The sequence below is a fragment of the Dipteris shenzhenensis genome, chromosome 21 (assembly GCF_047967505.1).
Source record: "Dipteris shenzhenensis isolate YYH24624 ecotype China chromosome 21, Dip_SZ_1.0, whole genome shotgun sequence".
NCBI classification, from domain to species: domain Eukaryota; kingdom Viridiplantae; phylum Streptophyta; class Polypodiopsida; order Gleicheniales; family Dipteridaceae; genus Dipteris; species Dipteris shenzhenensis.
The window spans coordinates 53,025,175-53,048,239 of record NC_141616.1 but is presented as its reverse complement, the minus strand read 5'-3'; the positions used below and the strand labels follow the sequence as shown (position 1 = coordinate 53,048,239).

Here is a 23,065-nt window from a genome sequence, read left to right as displayed (position 1 = left end):
AGAGATTGTGGTTATATGGAGGTGTACCTATCAGGTGCTTACAGTGGGACCCACGAGAGTGGGAGTGGATAGATCATGGACACTGAGAGAGGGGGATTCCCTTCTTTCGTTTCACGGTTGGTAATGCCAAGAGATTTCAGTTGAGGAGTAGGGGTTGGATTCCCTCTAGAGCCCCCCATTGAGATAGCTTCTTCATTACCACAGATTTGCGTAGGAACTTCTAAAGGAGGCTCTAGAAATCCCTCAAAAATAGAAAGATCACTCTTTTCTTTTGGCTTTCCATTCATGGAGGGATTGCAGTGAATCTGTGGAGATCACGATTTGGGGCTGACTCTACTTGCCCTCGTTGTCATTCTGTAGAGGAGTCAGTGTGACATTGCCTTTGGGACTACAGTCAGGCGAGGACTGTTTGGAAAGGGGTTGCTCGGATACTTAGCATTTTTCATAACTCCCCCTTCTTCATGACTTGGGGCTCGGTCGCCGGGTTATCCCATACTAGGCTACATATGTTTTATGAGGGTGAGCCTTCTTCTTGGGCACTCTCGGTCCGCAGGCAAGTGATAGAGACCTACTCTCTTCAAGATGTACCATTTATGCCCTTTAGAGCTTCTCATGCTTCAATGGACACTTCCTGGGAGATTCTGGCTAGCATTTCCTCTTGGCACATCTGAAGAGCCAGATGTACAGAGGCCCTAGATGGCACCCAAATACACCCTTCACAGGTGTTCACGGGTATTTGGACGAACATTTGAGAAGTGCCCTGCGAGGTCTCCAGGAAGAGCGGCGAGCATCCAGTCCCTGGCCTGTAATCTGGAAGGGTGGGACCCATGGATGCGAGCAAAGAGCGAAGTCAAGCTCTCCTGCTGTGTATCTTTATTGAGCTGCTGCAACTCGTCTTTTGAGAAAATGACGGTTTTTGCGGCCGGTGGAAGCGGTCGAGGATTGGCTGAAGGCAGAGCCATTGTCAATCAAGGTGGAAAGGCCAACACGAACATAGTTGAACTCCATCAGACTAAAATGCTGCAAGGAAGAGGGTGAAGGCAGAGGAGAGTCCGAGATGAGGGTGCAGGCAGAAGGAGGGGATGAAGGGTGAAGAAGGGTGAGGGTGAGGATGAAGGGAGGAAGAAGGGTGAGGATGAGGATGAAGGGAGAGGGGATGGAGGAGGGGGGGAGGGGAGAGGTAGGCTGAAAGGGAGGGAGAGGAAGTGAGGGAGGCGGGGGGGGGGGCAGTCGAGGGAAAGGGGCTGCGGGGGCGAGGGGAAGAGGTTGAGGGGGCGAGGGAGGGAGGTGGGGGAAGGGGGGCTGAGGAGCAGGGGTAGAGGGCGGGGGTAGAGGGTGGGGGCGAGGGGCTGAGACGCGGAGGGAGGGGGCGGGAGTAGAGGGCGGGGGAGAGGGGCTGAAAGGCGGGGGTAGGGGGTGGGGGAGAGGGGGCTGAGCAGCGAGGTAGGGGGCAGGGGTAGAGGACAAGGGAAGGGGGCTGAGAAGGCGGGGGTAGGGAGGCAAGGAGGGGCTGAGGAAGGAGGGAGAGGTAAGGCAAGGAGGGGGATGAGAGGAGAGAGGAGAGAGGGGCGGGGAGGGAGGCAGGAGGAGGCTGAGAGGGGGCAGCAAGGGAGGAGTCCTAATGCGCTAAAGATTGGGGCTGCCAGAAGATTGGTACAAAGAGGAGGACACATATAGTGAAATATTGACAAAGATCAAAGCAAGCTTGTCCAACATTGAATGATGAGCAGGATGATGAGGACGACTCCAGGCCAACTTCTATTATGCACTATAAAGGTCATGCAATCCTTACACTGAAGTCAAAAGATAAGCTCCTTCGACAATCTTACAAGCTGAAAAATACCAAAGTATGGATAGCAGAGGAGCTTACACAAGCTCAACTCAAGAATAAGGCAGCTGAATTAGCTGAAGTCAAGGCTGTCAAAAAGGATGGAAAATGGGCAGTTTGCCGTGAAGGCGTAGCTCTAATCAGAGAGTTTAAATCAAAACCAAAAGACTCTTGGTCTTAAACTGATGTATGGCCATTTACTCTTTCAGACTATTATGTAGGTACTCTAAAATAATGTGGGTTGCTTTTGCACTCCTCGAGAGCTGCCATGTGCCCTCCCTAAAGCAGATGTACTAGTGGGTTTCTTGCTGTCCCATAGACCTTTTGGTCTCCAGTGGATGTTAATAGACTTTCTTTCTTTCTTTCTTTCTTTCTTTCTGTGTGTGTGTGTGTGTGTGTGTGTGTGTGTGTGGGCAAATGTGTGTGTGGCAGCAAGGAGATGGAGTCCTCCTCCGCCCTGCCAGCCTCGTCCTCTTCCATACCATCCCTCTTCTTGTCCCAATCGCTTGTCTCGTCCTCCGTACAACTGCCGTCAACTGTACGGCCTTCCGTGACACTGCCCATACAGGCTCCCGTACAGAATTCCATGACGCTGCCCGTACAAGCTCCCGTCCAATCTCCAAGCCCTTTTGCCCTCCCCGTACAGAATATCGCATCTGCTGTACGGCCTTCCGTACAGCCTGTACGGTCGTCCGTACAGCCTGTACGAAAAACCGTACTGTCTGTACCGTCCACGTTGCAGCCCTCTTCCCCTTTCGTTTTCTCCGCCTTGATGCCTCCTTCTGCCACTGTTCCTACCACCCGTGTCTTTCTTCTGCGGAAGCATGGTGGATTGTCTGCATCCCCCTTCATCAAATCAGCAAAGCTGGATGTTTCTGATGGCCCTTCTTCTTCACTCCAGCTGGATCTTCTCTGCCAACTATGTTCCCCCTCTGTCACAGAAGTTCCTTCATCGAGTTTCCCGTTTGTTTGTTCCTTGGACTCTGCCCTTTTGATCTCTGGTCTTTGACAGGCTCAGCAATTTGGAGTTTGCCTCTATTTCATGGGCAGGGTTTTATCTTCCGCTCAGCTCCGTCAATGGGCTGATGTTGCAGTGGGTCGGGATTGTATTTCTTCCTTTGTTTTTCTCGGCAAAGGATTTTACTATGCCCACTGTTCTTCAACTGAGGTAGTAGAGCGACTTGTCAGTGACGCTGGTGTTCCTGGAGCTGGTTTTTTTGCTTATGTAATGCCCTTAGACCCGCTTTTCAATCCTTCTGCAACTTTTCTGACACACTGTCTGGTCTGGATTACTCTTAAAGCGTTGCCTGTGCTTCTTCATCAACATCTTCCAACTCTTGCAGCTTTATTGGGAAGGCCTCTTCATGTTCCGAGACAGGAGTTCTTGCAAGCTTCCGGTGATGTTCGTCTCTGCATTTTGTGGGATATGATGCAGCCCGTCCCATCTACTCTGGATCTTGACTTGGGCTTTTCTCATCCGATGCGCATCAGGCTCCATTTTGCATCTTTTCCCACTGCATGTTATCGGTGCCGACAGGTTGGTCATTTTGCACGTGCTTGCCCCTCTGCTTCCAAGCCCATACCTCCTGCTCCTTCTTTAGCTATCAAGGTTACTCACCCTTCTCCTCCGGTTGCTATGGCTTCTTTGGTGAAGCCCTCTACTGCTATGAAGCACCACTGGAGGAAGGTTGATAAATCACAGGCAGATCCTCCTCTTGCTGAAGAAGCTCAGGATTGCACCCTTGTTGAGCATCATCAGTTTCCTTCTATTCAGGATATGGATGTATCCCTTGCAGAGGGCACTTTACAGGATGACATGCGTGCTCTCTCTCACGATACTACCCCTGCTCTTACTCAGATTGATCCTCCGAATGACGCTCCAATGTTTACCCCTATTTCATCAGATGCAGCTTTTTCATCGGAAGACACGGATGCTGATTTAGCTTCTCTGCCTGTGACGCCTGTGCCAGAGTCTTCTTCTGTCAGGGATGCAGAAGTACCTTTTCTACTAGAATCTTTTCATCCCATGTTACAACAGGTTTTTGACCCTTTGATTCAAAAATTTTTGGTTCCAGCCTATATCAAGAAGAATCACAAGGGCAAAAAACAGCTTGTTTTTATTGATGGTGTGGTTTCATCACTGCATCAGTTTTTACAGCAAAACAATTGAAGCTGGAGGATGCTGTGTTTGACACTCCTCCAGCTTGATATGTAACTTTTTACTTGGCTACCTCATGACTTTTGATTTGAGGTTTTACTCGTAAAAACTTTTTTCTTGTACCCACACAGAAATATAAAGATTTCACTAATAATAAAAAAAAGTGTGTTGGCAAATACATCACCCAACCAAGTGGTGGACAAAGAGATTACAGTAGCTTTGGGCCTACAAAACCCCTCTTCGGCAACATGTTTTCTTCTGGCGAGTGCTTCTGGCCATTTTTCCATCTAGACACATGTTGGCCCGTAGACACATTGCTCCTGCTCGTTGCCACATATGTTTGAGTTCCGAGGAGACTGTGCCTCATTTATTCTGGTTTTGTCCATGTCCTTGCGAGTTCATTGATCTTCTTTGGCATCGCATGCGATCAAGATTCCCGACTGTTCCTTTTGGGAAGTCTATGGATAGACATGAACTGTAAAGTCTTTGGTGATCCTATATTTTCCTTGTTTGTCTTTTTTAAGCATTCTCTGTAGCAATCCTTCTTTGATTGCTTGCAAATGCGCTCCATAGATCATGATGTATATCTAGCATACATTGAGATTTTCAACTGATGTAATTTTGGCTGCCTCATTTTGAGGTCGCTACTTTTGTAATATAATCAATCAAAAGTTTCCACCAAAAAAAAAAGGTGTGTGTGTGTGAAGCAAGGGACCCTATGGACACTGGGAACTACCGCACCCTTATGATTGGCCGCACTTTGGCCAAGATCTATGGATCGGTACTAGAAAGGGAGATCAGCCGCGGCCACACAAAGGCTCATGGATAGCAAGCACTAGGGTAGGCAGATTCCGGAGACAACACTCCAGCCTAGACCATATCTTCACCTTGAAAGCTATCATTGAGGAGGCGAGATGGAGAGCACGATTGGGGTGAAGCAAGGATGTCCCCTCTCACCGACTCTCTTCAGGCTCTACATTGATGAGATCACATCTTTCATAGACCGCCTGGGAGGTGAGGGATTGCTATTGGCTTGATGATACAAATACTACTCTATGCAAATGACATAGTCCTCATATTACCTTTAGCAAAGGGGTTGCAAAGACACCTAGAGGACCTTGAGATGGTATGTCGAGAGAGAGACCTGACGGTCAACCTTGGGAAAACCAAGGTTATGATCTTCAATACCTCACGTGCAGTGCTACACTGACATAGTTTAACTTATCAAAGTGAGCCTGGTGGAGATAGTGCAGTCCTACACATACTTGGAGGCAGTATTCACAGGGCCAGTTTTTATGATGACCCATGCTACTAGAGCACGACTCACACGAGGTCGAGGGGCCTTGTCCAAGTCTAGAGAGACGGTGCTTCCAAGCACACTTCCAGGACCCACTGACAAAGAGTTAGCTCTTCAACACCCTAGTGAAGCCAAATGCCATGTACGCAGCACCTTTTTGGGGTAGTGGTCTTTTGGTGGCATAGTGGAGGAGTTTTGTAAAATCCTTACATGTATACTGTCTTATACACAACTTACACTAATTCAACGCACTCACAGAGTGGGCAAAACTAAGTGGAAACAAAAAACGAGGCGCTTAAGGTGGTTTAGAGAGCACACAGGATGGTGAAACAGTGATGAAAGCTCTCGCGAGCAGAGGTAAGGGCTCCGAACAGGCTGCACACAGTCCAAAGGAAACATGAAGTAGGTCGTCTCGCTCACACACTCACCTGTGCGCAGCTCTCTCTCACACACACCAGTGCGCAGCTCTCCACCACACGACACACACACACTTTTTTTTTAAAATAGTGAAATCTTTATATTTCTGTGTGGGAAACCTCAAAAGAGGTAAAAACCCACCAATAAGTACAAGAAAAATGTTTTACAAGTAAAACCTCAAAAAAAAAGTCATGAGGTAGCCAAGTAAGAGTGACATATCAAGCTGGAGGAGGATCAAACACGGCATCCTATAGCTTCAAGTTGTTGCTTTGTAAAAACTGATGTAGTGATGAAACAACACCATCAATAAAAACAAGCTGTTTTTTGCCCTTGTGATTCTTCTTGATATAGGCTGGTACGCGAAACTTTTGAATCACAGGGTCAAAAACTTGTTGTAACATGGGATGAAAAGATTCCAATAAAAAGGGTACTTCTGCATCCCGGACAGAAGAAAACTCTGGCACAGGCAGCAAAGGCTGAGAAGCTAAATCAACATCCGTATCTTCTGCTGAAGAAGATGCAGCTGATAAAACAGGGATTAACATTTGAGCTTCATTCGGAGGATCAATCTGAGTATGAGCAGAAGCAACATCGTGAGAGAGAGCCTGTAAATCATCATGTAAAATGCCCTCTGCAAGGGGTACCTCCATATCCTGAGTAGAAAGAAACTGATGGTGCTCAACCGATAACATGCAGTGGGAAAAGATGCAAAGTGGAGTCTGATGCGCAGCGGATGGGCAAATCCCAAATCAAGATCCAGAGTAGATGGTATAGGCTGCGTCATGTCCCACAAAATGCAAAGACGAACATCACGGGAGGCTTGCAAGAACTCCTGTCTCGGAACATGAAGAGGCCTTCCCAAAAAAGCTGCAAAAGTTGGAAGATGCTGAAAGACAGGCACAGGCAGCGCTTTGAGAGTAATCCAAACTGGACAATGAGTTGGAAGAGTTGCAAAAGGATCGAAAAGTGGATCCCAGGGCATAACATAGGCGAAGAAACCAGCCCCGGGAACACCAGCCTGACTGACAAGGCGCTCTACCACCTCAATTGAAGAGCAGTGGGCATAATAAAATCCTTTGCCTAGAAAGACAAAGGAAGAAATACAATCCAGACCCACTGCAACATCAGCCCAATGACGGAGCTGAGCTGAAGATAAAATCCTACCCATGAAATAAAGGCAGACTCCAAATTGCTGAGCCTGCCGAAGACAAGAGACCAAAAGGGCAGAATCCAAGGAACAAACAAGTGGGAAACTCGATGAAGGAACTTCTGTGACAGAGGCAGAGCACAATTGGCGAAGAAGATCCAGCTGGAGGGAAGAAGAAGGGCCATCAGAAACGTCCAGCTTTGCCGATTTGATGAAAGGGGAGGCAGACAAACCACTAGGCTTCTGCCGAAGAAAAACACAGGTAGGAGGTACAGTGGCAGAAGGAGGCGTCGAGGCGGAGAAAACAATGGAAGAAGAAGACTGTATAGTGGGCGGTACAAATTGTACGGTCGTCCGTACATGCTGTACGGTCGACCGTACATGCTGTATGGAAAACCGTACAGCAGGTTTGAGAGGCTGTACAGGGAGGTAGACAGGGCACGGGAACTGCAGGGAAGGCACAACTGGAAGTAGTACGATTGACGGTACGGAAGGCCGTACCGTTGATGGCAACTGTGCGGAGGACAAGGGAGTCAGCAAGGACGTGCAAGGAAACGATACGGACGAAAGCAAGGAGGAGGACGAAGAGGAGGTCTCCATCGTGCACTCCACTCCCAACACACGTCAAACACACCACAACGAACCCAAACACTTTCTCTCACACACACTTTTTTTAAAAAAAAATGAAACCAAGAAAATTATATTATTATGAAACATTCATTTACATCAGGGCAGTGCTCGAGAAAAGAGCCAATGCCCTATCCATCAGAAGCAGTAAAAGAAAAGCTGAATATAAGAAACATCCAAATCTTCTTTATGTAAGGCATATCATATAAAGACTGCCGCAATGAGGCTCGAAAGAACTCATAAGGGTGCTGAAGGGGAGAATTCAGATATGCATGATTTCATTGCAGCCAGAGGGTCCATAAGGCCTAGTATCTGATCCATTGGAAGAAAAGAGAATACTGTGACAAAGAAGCTGATAGTTTGCCATACATCCAGAAAAACCTGAAGAACCTGTGTGCAGGAAATCTGAGAGATAAGAAATAGGAGATCTTGTCTAGAAGATCTCTGGAATATGAACAAAACCACAATAAATGCGAAATACTCTCAGGAGTATGGTGACATCTTGGACAAAGAGGTGAGGCAATCCTTCTTTGAGCCAATTTCACTCCCACTGGAAGAATACCAACAATGCATCTCCATAGAAAGAGTCTCTGCTTCAATGGCATTTTCAACTTCCATATCAATTGCAATTTTCCTTTCCACCAGGCTAATGACTTATTCAGATGCCATAGAGAATTAGCATGATGAGCAATCCAAGGAGGAGGTAATATCAATCGATAAGCCTATATAGAAGTCAATAAATGCAAAGGCCGAGACGATATTCTTGGACTTGAAGACTGAAGGTGCCAATCTTGAAGCGTGTCTCTTACATTCAATGTTGGAACCAGAACCAAAGGGAGTAAGAGATCAACAATAGCTTTCCAAATAGGTCTGTGATGCATCCCAAGATTGTATTGTCGACATGCTAACGGAAAAGAGAGAATATATCCTTGCGTATCTAACACGTCATCAATGAACTGGATGCCCAATTTCATAAGATTGCAAGCTCTGATTGGTTGTTGTACAACAAGGGGAGAGGAAAACACAACACTCCAATGAATGCTTTCCATTCTGAGTGAGGAAGCTATAGAAGCAGGATGGGGAGACCATTTGATGTGAGAGAGAACTTGCTTCCAATCCTGAATCAAGGAAGTAGAAAATGGACAACCAGGGATTTTACCTTGAAATTTGCCAAGTACTACTTCCGATGGATCAACTAGCCAATGTCCATAAGCATTTGTGCGCATCTAACCACACAAAATTGCCAACATGATAGACCAAGGCTGCTCTTGTTGAAAAAATGTCTTGAGCATAGTGATCTTTCTTGCCAACACATGAAATTTGATGTTTATTATATTCAAACCACCATGCATTCTTGGTGAGCAAAGCAAGTCCATTTTGAGCAACCTTAAAGCTTTTTTATGAAGCTTAGTTTTACAAAAATCCTCCATGGCTTGAGACATAAAATAAGTGAGATCTTGAGATGACCAATGTAATAGAGGAAGGTAGAATTGGACATAAGCTAGAACAATGGAGGGGCCAAGTGGAGATCTTCCAAATTTGTCCTGAATTTTGTTTAACACCCATGATATTTGTTGCTTATTTCTGATTTTCCAGCCAATGGGATAGCCCAAATGTCTTACTATGTTTTCCGGATAAATAATCTGGCCGGCGGGCCATAGGATAGCATGCCAATCACAATGCTTGAGAGGCAAGAGTTCTGATTTCTGAAATTTAATTTTAAGACCAGCTGCCAACCCAAAATCTGAAAGGGTATCCATCAATAGGCGAAGCTCCAAAGGACTGTTCTTTGGCATGAAGAATGAATCATCTGCATAAGCCTGTGCAATGAAAGGTCATGAACCAGAAATCTGAAGCCCCACTAACTGTCCAGTATCAACTAGATGATCCATATAAAGAAGCAAAGGATGTGAAGCAATGGCATAGAGCAAAGCACTGAGAGGGCATCCCTGTCGAACTGATCGTTCCAGAGTCCAAGCCTCAGACAAATAATTCCCTATAAAGCATTGTGCAGTGGAATCTGAGTAAACCCAATATATGACATTAACTAGCTTTGGCCCAAAACCAAGTTTAAACATGATTTGAGAGACATAATCCCACTGTACCATATCAAATGCCTTTGCCACATCCACCTGCATGACCAAAACATCTTGAGCTGAATATTTTGCATATTCCATTGCGATGAGAGTATTAGAGACATTGTCATGCATATGCCGTCTTGGAACAAAACCATATTGCCTGGGATGAAGTCCATCATGAAGGATATCCTTTATCCGATGTACCAACATTTTAGCAATAAGTTTGTATATAACCGGCATCAAAGTGATGGGCCTCCAGTCATCCATTGTCTCACATAGAGGTTTTTTGGGCACAAGCTTAACCAGACCATGCTTCCAAGCTGAGGGAAGATGTTAATGCTGCCAGGCTACATTAATGAACTTCAAAATTGGACCCTTCAATTCAGCCCAGAAGGCTACAAAAAATTCAACCGTCAAACCATCCTAGCTAGGGGATTTATGTTTACCCAAATGCTTGAGGGCTTCATCCAATTCAATATCTGAGAAAGACATTTCCAGCATTGAAGCTTTTTGCAAAGAAACAATAGGAGAAACAAGCTCAATAATACATTTAAGAGAAGCACGCATGAAAATATGTACATGAGATGAACCGTCCTCAAAAAGAAAGGAGGCATCAAGCCTCTGCCATTGCCACAGGGTCTTGCTGACCGTCGTAATCCAATTCCCTCACTATATCATCTTCTTCACAAAGTGAAAGACCCTTCTTGACTGCATTAACCCATGCCTTTGAGATGGGGTTGCCCGAAGAGGAAGAAGGTTGATCAGGAGAAGGAGCAGAAGCATCCCAATTACGAGATTGGAGAGGTCTTTGTTTGAGAGGCACCGTCTTCTTTGCAGTCTGCCATCCCTCGTGAGAAGATGAATTATTTTCCACTAACTTGCTTTTTCCTTTATCCTTATTTTGAGCTGAACTGGCCTGGCTCCCTGTATGAATTGAAGGCTTTACTCCTTTAGCTTCAGTCTTTTCCACGTATGTCTTCTCACCTCCTTTATTAGATGGCAGAGGAATGGCTGCTGGAGGAGGCGGATGAAGGATAGAGGGACACCCGAAGCTAGGTGCCCAAACTTGTGACAAGAGAAACAAGCTCCAGCAAAAATGCCCCATTTTAAAGTGAAATATTTCTTTCCCAAATTACCACCCTCAATCTCAACTGCAATAGCAAAGGGGGTTGGTCTATCAGTATCCCATAAGATGCAAAAACGATTTTTATTACCTGTGGGACCAGGGGGACAGATCACTTGTCCCAATGTCATGGCTAAGCCTGGAAGCTCTGTTCTCATGTAATCTGGAAAATCAACCACTTCAACCCATACAGGGCAATGATGCTTGATGAGATTCTGATAGTTCTTATTAGGGGACTAGGGCATGATGTGCACCATTTGACGACCAAAAAATAAAGGGGACATTTCCAGCATCTTTTGTTTTGTCAAGGCACCCAAAAGATGAACTTCATAAAATCCTCGGGAGGCAAAATAGACTCTTTCTACATAGCATCCACCTAGGAGAGAATTCACCCATTGTCCCACATCATTAGCCGAGGGTATTTTGCCTGGGAAAAAGATGATAATTGCAGTTTGAGAGAGCTTATTCAAAGGATGCACAAGAGAAGGCAACTTCATCTTATAAGTGAGTTCCGGAGCAGGTAGAATCCATTCTCTTCTACTTTGTTGAAAATCATCATTCAACATGTCAAACACATAGGAAGCATCTTTAGATGAAGGAGCTATGGGGGGTGAAGTTTCCCTTGATTGTCTTTTAGGTTCAGGAGAGAGTGCTCTCTTGACATAATACTTGCTTGTTTCTGCCATGGAGGCTAAGGGATTCAGCAGGTAGTACCAAACGGAGAGAAGCAGATGGGGCACAGGAAGGACTAACAGGCTGTACGGACGTGAGGACTGACAGGCTATACGGACGTACGGAGAAGCTGACAGGTTGTATGGAAGGACTAATAGGTTGTATGGGACTGACAGGCTGTACGGAACGAAAGACAGGCTGTAAGGAAAAAGTGACGGGTGTACGGGAAGACTGACGGTGATGGTTGCACGGAAGATCTGACGGGCTGTACGGACGCAGGGAAGGTACGGCTATGCAGGCATGTACGAAGCTCAGTTCAGAGACGCGAAGAGGTAAGCTAGACGGGTGTGCGGGGAAGATCTGACGTGCCATACGGGAACCATACGACGGCTGTACAGATGTACAGATGGGGAGACAGGCGCCATGCGATCCCTTACAAGGATGAACAGCAGGGACAACGAGCTCTCACACCTGTGCAACTCTCACACACCACACACACACACACACACACACACACACACCCCCCACACACACTCTCTCAACCGCACACACTTTTTTTTTTTGGGTAAAACCATAGCTTAAATTATCAAAGACTATGTAATACAGAAGGTGAACTCCGTGATGGAGTCAACCTTTGAAAGTAGAAAGCAGTGGAAAAAAACATCCAAGACCAAAGTATCCAGATCTCCCTGTTGAATACAATCATAGAGTGACTGATGAAGGGATCCTCGAAAGAAATAAAATGGATCAAAGGAACCAGAGCCAAATGATAGATGAGTCCTCTGCAACCAAATGCTCCATAATGACCAGAAACGGACCCAGGCGAGGAACAAGGCAAACGAGCGAAGTCGGGGAGGGATGCAACCAAAGATCCAATAGAAGCGGCCAAAAACCACCGAAGGAAATCGGAGCCGAAGATAGTGCGAAATCCGATGAATAAGATCCCTGGAGGTGGAGCACGACCATAATAAATGTGGGATGGTCTCCAATGAAGAAGCACAGCGCTGACATCGCGAAGAAGCAATGCCGCGACGAGCCAAAGTAGTGCCCACTGGTAGAGCTCCAACCAAACAACGCCAGAGGAAAAGGCGTTGTTTGAGCGGCAAAGAACTTCTCCAAAGAGATTCGAGAGTTCGTTGCCACCAAATCAAAGGCTTTGAAAGATGCCAGAGTCAATTACCATGATCATGAATCCATGGCACCGCACACACACACACACACACACACACACACTTTTTTTTTTTTGGTGAAACCAAGAAAATTATATTATGAAACATTCATTTACATCAAGGCAATGCTCGAGAAAAGAGCCAATGCCCTATCCATCAGAAGCAGTAAAAGAAAAGCTGAATACAAGAAACATCCAAATCTTCCTCATGTAAGGCATCGTATAAAGACTACCGCAATGAGGCTCGGAAGAACTCATAAGGGTGTTGAAGGGGAGAATTCAGATATGCATGATTTCGCTGCAGCCAGAGGGTCCATAAGGCCCATTATCTGATCCATTGGAAGAAAAGATAATACTGTGACAAAGAAGTTGATAGTTTGCCATACATCCAGAAACACCTGAAGAACCTGTGTGCAGGAAATCTGAGAGATAATAAATAGGAGATCTTGTCTATTCAAATAAGTCACCCCGAAATGTTTTTTACCGTTGTGCATGATGGGTGGTGAAAAACATGACCATACAAACAATATTCAATGGGAACAATACTTTTCTTGCACCTCAAGATAGGTGATATTGAGATGTGTTCAAACAATCATGTCCATTTTAGCCTGCAAGACACTTTGATCATTTGCAGGAATTCTTCATGAGAAAGATATAATTGATTGACCTGTAAATGTCTGACTGAAGAGAGCTGCATGTCATCTAGAGGCATTCCAAATGAAAGGGTGAGCCAAAGTGGAGTGTGATCAGATAGTTGTTGAGAATAATCAGTCCACATTTGACATGTATATTCATCATATTGCTAAGCATGAATAAGATAACATCTATCAAGCTTGGCCCAATATTCTGTAAAATGCTGACCCTCAGAATCCAATTCCTTGACTAGATCATCTTCTTCACAAAGTGGAAAACCCTTCTTGACTGCATTAACCCATGCCTTTGAGATGGGGTTGCCCGAAGAGGAAGAAGGTTGACCCGGAGAAGAAGCAGAAGCATCCCAATTACGAGATTGGAGAGGTCTTTGTTTGAGAGGCAGCGTCTTCTTTGCAATCAGCCATCCCTCGTGAGAAGATGAATTATTTTCCACTAACTTGCTTTTTCCTTTATCCTTATTTTGAGCTGAATTGGCCTGGCTCCCTGTATGAACTGAAGGCTTAACTCCTTTAGCTTCAGTCTTTTCCACATATGTCTTCTGACATCCTTTATTAGATGGCAGAGGAATGGCTGCTGGAGGAGGCGGATGAAGGATAGAGGGACACCCGAAGCTAGGTGCCCAAACTTGTGACAAGAGAAACAAGTTCTAGCAAAAATGCCCCATTCTAAAGTGAAATATTTCTTTCCCAAATTAACACCCTCAATCTCAACTGCAATAGCAAAGGGGGTTGGTCTATCAGTATCCCATAAGATGCAAAAACGATTTTTATCAACTGTGGGACCAGGGGGACAGATCACTTGTCCCAATGTCATGGCTAAGCCTGGAAGCTCTGTTCTCATGTAATCTGGAAAATCAACCACTTCAACCCATACAGGGCAATGATGCTTGATGAGATTCTGATAGTCCTTATAAGGAGACCAGGGCATGATGTGCACCATTTGACGACCAAAAAATAAAGGGGACATTTCCAGCATCTTTTGTTTTGTCAAGGCATCCAAAAGATGAACTTCATAAAATCCTCGGGAGGCAAAATAGACTCCTTCTACATAGCATCCACCTAGGAGAGAATTCACCCATTGTCCCACATCATTAGCCGAGGGTATTTTGCCTGGGAAAAAGATGATAACTGCAGTTTGAGAGAGCTTCTTCAAAGGATGCACAAGAGAAGGCAACTTCATCTTGTAAGTGAGTTCCGGAGTAGGTAGAATCCATTCTCTTCAACTTTGTTGAAAATCATCATTCAACATGTCAAACACATAGGAAGCATCTTCAGATGAAGGAGCTATGGGGGGCGAAGTTTCCCTTAATTGTCTTTTAGGTTCAGGAGAGAGTGCTCTCTTGACATAATACTTGCTTGTTTCTGCCATGGAGGCTAAGGGATTCAGCAGGTACCAAACGGAGAGAAGTAGACGGGGCATAGGAAGGATTGACAGGCTGTACGGACGTGAGGACTGATAGGCTGTACGGACGTACGGAGAAACTGACAGGCTGTACGGAAGGACTGACAGGCTGTACGCAAGGACTGACAGGTGTACGGAAAGACTGACGATGACGGTTGCACGGAAATACTGACGGGCTGTACGGACGTTGGGAAGGTAGTCTGCAGGAAAGGTACGGCAATGCAGGCAGGTACGAAGCTCCGTTCAAAGATGCGAAGAGGTAAGCCAGACGTGATGCAAATGTTTTTACTGCCGTACAGGAACTGTAGGACGGCCGTACAGATGTACGGACGGGGAGACAAACGCCAAGCGATCCTTGACGAGGCTGAATAGCAGAGGCGTCGAACTCTCTCTATCAGCACACACCACAACACACCACACACACACACCCCACACACTCTCTCAACCGCACACACACACACACACACACACACATATTTTTTTTTTGGTGAAACCAAGAAAATTACATTATGAAACATTCATTTACATCAGGGCAGTGCTCGAGAAAAGAGCCAATGCCCTATCCATCAGAAGCAGTAAAAGAAAAGCTGAATACAAGAAACATCCAAATCTTCCTCATGTAAGGCATCATATAAAGACTGCCGCAATGAGGCTCAGAAGAACTCATAAGGGTGCTGAAGGGGAGAATTCAGATATGCATGATTTCGCTGCAGCCAGAGGGTCCATAAGGCCCCGTATCTGATCCATTGGAAGAAAAGAGAACACTGTGACAAAGAAGCTGATAGTTTGCCATACATCCAGAAAAACCTGAAGAACCCGTGTGTAGGAAATCTGAGAGATAAGAAATAGGAGATCTTGTCTAGAAGATCTCTGGAATATGAACAAAACCACAATAAATGCGGAATACTCTCAGGAGTATGGTGACATCTTGGACAAAGAGGTGAGGCAATCCTTCTTTGAGCCAATTTCACTTCCACTGGAAGAATACCAACAATTCATCTTCATAGAAAGAGTCTCTGCTTCAATGGCATTTTCAACTTCCATATCAATTGCAATTTTCCTTTCCACCAGGCTAATGACTTATTCAGATGCCATAGAGAATTAGCATAATAAGCAATCCAAGGAGGAGGTAATATCAATCGATAAGCCTGTATAGAAGTCAATAAATGCAAAGGCCGAGAGGATATTCTTGGACTTGAAGACTGAAGGAGGCAATCTTGAAGCCTGTCTCTTACATTCAATGTTGGAATCAGAACCAAAGGGAGTAAGAGATCAGCAATAGCTTTCCAAATAGGTCTGTGATGCATCCCAAGATTGTATTGTCGACATGCTACCGGAAAAGAAAGAATATGTCCTTGCGTATCTACCACGTCATCAATGAACCGGATGCCCAATTTTATAAGATTGTCAGCTCTGATTGGTTGTTGTACAACAAGGGGAGAGGAAAACACAGCACTCCAATGAACGCTTTCCATTCTGAGTGAGGAAGCTATAGAAGCACGATGGGGAGACCATTTGATGTGAGAGAGAACTTGCTTCCAATCCTGAATCAAGGAAGTAGAAAATGGACAACCAGGGATTTTACCTTGAATTTGCCAAGTACTACTTCCGATGGATCAACTAGCCAATGTCCATAAGCATTTGTGCGCATCTGACCACACAAGATTGCCAACATGATAGACCAAGGCTGCTCTTGTTGAAAAAATGTCTTGAGCATAGTGATCTTTCTTGCCAACACATGAAATTTGATGTTTATTATATTGAAACCACCATGCATTCTTGGTGAGCAAAGCAAGTCCATTTTGAGCAACCTTAAAGCTTTTTTATGAAGCTTAGTTTTCCAAAAAATATCCATGGCTTGAGACATAAAATAAATGAGATCTCGAGATGACCAATGTAATAGAGGAAGGTAGAATTGGACATAAGCTAGAATAATAGACTGGACAATTCGAAGCCGTACATGCAGGGGCCAAGTGGAGATCTTCCAATATTCTAATTTGTCCTAAATTTTGTCACACACACACACACACACCTTTCTCTCTCACACACACACACGCAGACACACACATACACAAGCATTGCTGAAATTACTCAATATCTATAAGGCATCATGGGCATCGGGTGTCTGCTCCGAAAACTCTTCACCACAGGTTCACAGCAAGACCTCCATGCTGGACGAGCCAAAAGAACATGAAATTCTGTCTCCTATGAGAGCTCCATAGATGCCTCAAAAAATAAGGCTGGAGTGGAAGGGTAAAGTCAAACCTCTTGCAAATCCTAATGGGTGACCATCAATGGTATCCTGCCATTCCGAACAATGTAGTCAAAACTAGTGCTGTCCTCCATGCGGCCAATGCATCAATCTATCTGCACTCTCCTAGGTCCCATGGAAAGCGTTGAATATGGACAACACCATATCACCAAAGCTGCCAAGAACTGCCTTAAACGAGAGAAGGGTGTGGGTCAATAAGCAAGTTCCATCACTATATCCAACCACCCTGATAGTGTGGACAACAGCCTCCTTGATGAGTTTCCAAACTAGTAATCTAACTAGTCTCCCACCTTTGTGGACTGCATATACAACTGTGTCACCTCCTCAATCTCAAAACATGTAGATTACCGTAGTGGAACACCTATGGTCCTCATGGATAGGTTAGATAAGGCTATTCTATCCTACCTTGTCTCTAGTATCAGCTGAACCATCACATCTCGACCAAAGGTAGTCCGGATCAACCTTCTGAGCTGGTCAATGCCAGAATGTAAGAAACTCCAGCAAGAAGCAACATACCAAGTGGAAGGCAAAAGTACTTGGTTACAACAAGGGCCTTGAAGCCAAACCTAGAGTAGTAGTACTCTAATACAAAGTTTCCTTATGATGGACTAAAGTATTGGAGAAAACTGTGAGTGGGCACCTACCTGGCAGCCCAAATACCTAGAAATAGAGCCTCTCCCAATCCAAGAAAAAATCAAGTCCTACCTGCTAATATTTGATTGGTGATTTCTTAAAACTGTTTGATTGTGGCTTCTCTTCAATGTTTATTCTATATTTCTTTTTGCAAATTTCTTAGGATGGGGATTCTCTCAGTTTCCCATTCCCCTGCTTCAACTTACCACTATTTAGTTACAATGTATACCATTTTTCAAACTGGATGGTGTATTCTATTGGTTTCCCACATAATTGGCAGTTAACAATGTTTCACTTTCATGCAAAGCTCAGAGGGAAAGCTGACTTGAACCTCTATGCTATGAGATGGCATGCTGGTCCTGACCTTCAGGCATGTGAATGTGAAACACTAGTTCAAAATTTATCCTAGATCTCATTAAGTAGTGCCATCCCAAACTGCCATTAGAAACTCTTTTAGTCCTAAACTGCACCACACACTTCATTATAAAGCTTGATCTAAATCGGTCCCACCATTTCTATTACTGGCACTAGACTTTTTCTGACCGTCAGGATAGAAACCTTCCTCAGTCATCTCTGCAACATTATCCCCTCTGTATATACCCCTGCCCCAAGCTACATGGACATTGTAGGAGTCAGCTACTTGAAATCGTATCCGTATGACCAATCCCCATTAAAAAGCACAGAGGTTGATAACATGATAGAGAAAAGCCATAGATGTACACCTGAAAACTTGTATTGTACACTAGACAATCCCAGACTACTTGTCACAAGATACCACATGTAAACCATACTTCAACATCTTCCAACATCACTTTAAAACAAAGCAGTAATTATCTGTGAAAACAAGGGGCACAATTTAGGGTTAAAAAATACCTGACAGCCTCATGAAGTAAACCTTGGGACTTCTCATAGCTGGCTAGTGCCAATACTTTGTCCACAGAAGCGGCAGATTTTCCCTTCTGAAATAGTATTTCTCCCAATTTAGACAAGAATGCAGCCACCTGCAGTGCACCAAAGTCAGATTCCATCATTGAAAGGTTAGTTGCTCGATGTGCACTACAGTTCGAAATGACATGCACAGATCCTGTGAAAGGATAATAGCAATCGCATCCTTGACATTCATGTTGGTCCACTAGGGCAAGCAGAGACTTGAAGATCTCAAAGGATGAACAATTAACCTGAACAACTATTTTGGCAAGCCATAAAATACAGTATGCATCCAAGCTTCAGCGCAACTATCTCAACATTTGAAATCGTCTCAAATTCTCCAAAGATTTAAGAACCCTACACTCTTTTCAAAGGCATGTATGCACATAAAAATACACTACTTTGAAAGGTATTCTAACTTCAAACAAGAAAGCATACCAAACTTTAAGAACATAGAAGAAAAGACATGAATGAGAGTTTAACCAGGCATGAATGATGATGCATTGAGCAAAAATAAGTCTAGATAGATGATAAGAAATCATTTATGATCTCACATCCTCCCCCCAAAAGAAGAAGAAGAAAAAGAAGAAAGCATGCATAGAATCCTGGTTAACAATCAACTAGGCCAGGAGAATCAATGCCAATCAACTACCATGTCCTTCGAGAGAAGATGATGTATAGATCGCCCTTGTGGGTAAATGATAAGGAGGTAGACCAATGGGTGACAAGAGTCCTTGCCAACCCTACTACATTCTGAAATCGTGCTATGGAGACTGAGGGATGGCCTAACCCATCTCACAATGATAATAGTGAAAGCCACATGTCAAATATATGCATCTCACTCAAAAAAGCAAAAGTGCCCACTGATTATCCAGGTCCACTGACCCATAATTCATACTTTATGCAAGACTTGTGTCCAAGCCAAATCCCTATCATTATAGGTTAGGAAACGTCTAGTGTTGTGTCTTGAAAAACATTAGAAAGACGTAGACAAATCCTGAACCATGTCTGTACAAGACTAGCTACGAGTCTTGAGACTAGCTAATGGCATTGAATTGTAAGGAACATCCACCAGAATCTACAACGTCAAGCACCTCCTACAAGAGGACTGCAATGCTCATTGTTGTGAAACACAATTGCTTCGCCTACACGAGCTCAGAGCCTGCAAGGTGGGGTACAACTTTCTATCATTGGGTCTATTAGATCCAATTTCTCCACAGTGAAAACCAAAAATTGTCCTTCACCCTAAACCTATTGCACTGCTCCTAAGTGTGGTCACTCCTGCTTAAAACTGTCCTTCACCCCAAACCTAAGCAGGAGAAGTGGCTCAAGTGTGGCCACTTATCCTGCTCCAAAAATTGTCCTTCACCCTAAAGCTATTGCACTGCTCTTGAGTGAGCTTCAAAGGTTTTGAGTGGATTGAGGACTAACGGGCATATGTGCCCATTACATAGAGGAGGGGCTGTTCCACCCCCCACCCCTCCCCCCTTCTGAGCTGTTTGCTAGCTGAGCTGACCCTTGAGAGGGACCTTGCCTGGTTACTGGCTAACCGGGCCTTCTTGGCCGACCACAGCCAAGCTTATAAATAGTCATACTTTGCTAGACCAAATGTAATTCTAAATAAGACTCTACACTTGACCAAAAGAACCATGTTAGAAAGACAACAAGAGAAAATGTACCACATACTATCAACGCTCTCCCTTCCAAGTACAGAAGTAAAACTCCTGAAGGAGCTTTCTATGGTGCTCTCCATAATTATGGTAATTTGCACTGCTTTAAAGAAATACATACTTCCAATTGGCAGCCCAAGCATTGGATGGTATGATCCAGAAATATCAAGAGAACATCAACCTCTTGACCCCAACGAGATGTGTCCCATGTGCTCACCATCTGACTAATTGCAGTTCATTTGGGCCTCATTCCTAACTGAACGTGACAATGGACATCCTAAAATGCTTCAATGCCTCTATACAGCCCTCTATAGAAAAGACCAAATGTCATCTGCACACTCCACATCCAAGACAACCTCTTCTAGTCCTCTTTGAGACTACATTCCTCTCTGTGTATAAAAAGTTAGAAGACAATGCCCTATGGCCTATAACAAGGAAAAAGATATGGCACCGAAGGACAGCACTATGGTGTGCACAATAACAGCAAAGCCATTACGATGTGATGCACTTAGTCAAAAACTCTTAAAAACCCATCTGTTGAAGCATGCTCTCAAGAAAATCCCAATCCATCCTATTATCAACTTTTTCGAAATGTAGGAGAATAGAGGAACCCTCACGACTATGATGGGGCTTTGTTGACCTGCGAAATGGTGAAAGTCTAGGATACTTCGAGTCTGAACAAAACTAAGGCATGTTGGAGGCCAATTGAGGTGACCGGAGGCCCCACTCGTGTAATGTAGATCAGCCCCCCCCACTCTAGGATGCAATCAATCGGGCCCATATACAACTGAACTTGCATGGATCCTATGTGCAAGTCCTCACAAGCAGCTGCTAAAGTAGGGGGTGATCTTAGTTGAGATACCTCCTTAACAATTATATATATGTCACGAACCCACCAGAGAGGTGATACATTGGCCTCTATTGACTGCTTTCACCGAGCTCATATGTCCATATGCTAGTTGGTAGAGAATGGCACCAATACCATGTTGATGAATATTCTCGATAATGTTCTCTTGAGAATCTCAAGCTTGCATGTGGAATGCCAAGAATGCCATATCACTACTACCAATTCCTTTGTCCTGAGTTTTTCTAGAGCATCTCCATGATGTAAAGTTACCTCTCGTGTCTTGCGTCTATCATCAAGCTAAGGGTGCCCTTCTATGTAGCTGGGGACGAGCATTTTCCGAGAAAAATCTTTCGAGCGCCCGAGTGAAGGAAAAAAAAAGCTTCCAACTATGTAAAAATATGGAAAAAATAGTTCGGAACAAAACATAGTTTCACTTAGAAATATGCAAAATATTACAGCAATTCCTATCTTATACACAAGTCTTTACATGAATCTTTGGGGATGGTGAGTAACATAATGGGATGGCTTTTGAAGACACCCACATGTAGACTAGACTTCTCTATGAAAATTTCCCTTATGATCCTTCTTACAACTTTTACTTAATAGGGGGTGACATTGAAAACCCTCGCTCAACCTAACCTCATGAAAGGGTTTATCCAAAGAAACCTCATTGAAGCAAGCCATCAAGGTAGTTTTGCCAACGAAACCCCTTTGAAGTAGGTCTTCCAAGGTAGTTTCGCTGTCGAAAATACCATGGACAACACTTTTAAAAGTGGCATAACTTTCACATCCAATGTCCAAATATAGTCATTCAGCCACTCAAATTGATCAGAAAACCCCATTTGAGCACATCTACAAGGTTATATTTTGAAAATTCTTGCATATACATTATTAAATATTGCATGTATTTTATGAGAGTGATATATAAGCCCAAGTTGATACTTATTTATAGTAATTTAAACTTCTTTAGAAACATATGCATAAATATCTTGTTATTTATGCTATTAACCTGCTCATAGGTTTTTGCTCGTAAAATTGGTGCATCCTATGTAGCTTCCTGACTCCAACAGAAAAGCATACGCTCTTTATCAATTCATCCATCCATCCTCCTTCCTTTCATACCTCTATTCTCCTCCCTTTCACCCCTCTCCGCTCCCCTCTTTCCCCCCTTCTCTTCTCCATTCACTAATCAATGGAGAATTATATTTTACAATGTTTATCCCTCCACAGAAAAGAACTTTCTATTAATGCTTGAGAAAAAACCAACCACACAAATCAGCTATCCCTATGGCGTTGATCGAGGAAGAAAATACAATAAAAGCAAATTTGGCTGTCGACCAACCTGTTTTCAGAGAACCTAGCTCACTGCCCACGGAGTCTGTGAAACAAGGGGGTGGGGACTAAACATCTAGTGTATGCCTCGATCCGTAAAAAGTATAAGATAACTCCATGCCAAGCCTTACATAAATGCGCTTGTCTCTAAGAGGTTGTACAAGATCCCATCATCCCTTGCTCCCATATGGCGCACATGGTATAGATAATATCTCGCCAGATCGTAACAAGAGTAGGTGCTGGGGTGACCTTTAGGCCTTTGAGAAGGTGATTATTTGGGGGATCCATCCAAGCCAGCCTGCGGTGTTATGAGGAATTTGGGCATCCAGAGGTCTAGGATCTAAAGGGAAGAATACTGGGTTAGTGGGATAGAGACCCAGCTAGTTCTCTTTGGAGCATGGAGTCACCTCCTCTGAGAGATGGAGGGGGCCTCTGAGAAGATCCATTGATGGGACTCTTGCCATTGTTCTCCTATGCGGGGGGGTGCTGAGAAGCCCTCATTGGAGCAAGAGCTTGTAGGGCTGCGATCTTGGGATGCAACAATGCACTATAAGCTTGCCTGGCAAGGCTTTGTTTTGGATCCTTGGATCCATAATGTTGAGTCCTCCCTCTGCTTGGGGCAGGATCACCGTCTACCAATTGACCCTCGCTTTGTATTTCAGGTACCATCTGATCCTAACCACAAGAAGTTGCACACCAAGCGCTCGAGCCAACCCATGCAACCCCTATGAAAGCAACAACAATTGACATTATAGGTACAGTTGTACAATGGTGTACAATTAATTAGCATTGCCATGGCTATGTGATTTATTGT

At 44.3% G+C, this 23,065-nt stretch overlaps 1 protein-coding gene across 1 annotated transcript in view; it reads right to left on the bottom strand.

The window, feature by feature from the left end:
• The window catches only part of LOC147889059 (Tetratricopeptide repeat (TPR)-like superfamily protein), a 247,182-nt gene that overhangs the window by 48,088 nt on the left and 176,029 nt on the right, over positions 1–23,065 (bottom strand). The window contains exon 14 of the mRNA XM_087392741.1: positions 18,349–18,476. Within this exon, the coding sequence (XP_087248867.1) occupies positions 18,349–18,476 (128 nt within the window). The remainder of the gene's footprint in view (positions 1–18,348; positions 18,477–23,065) is intronic.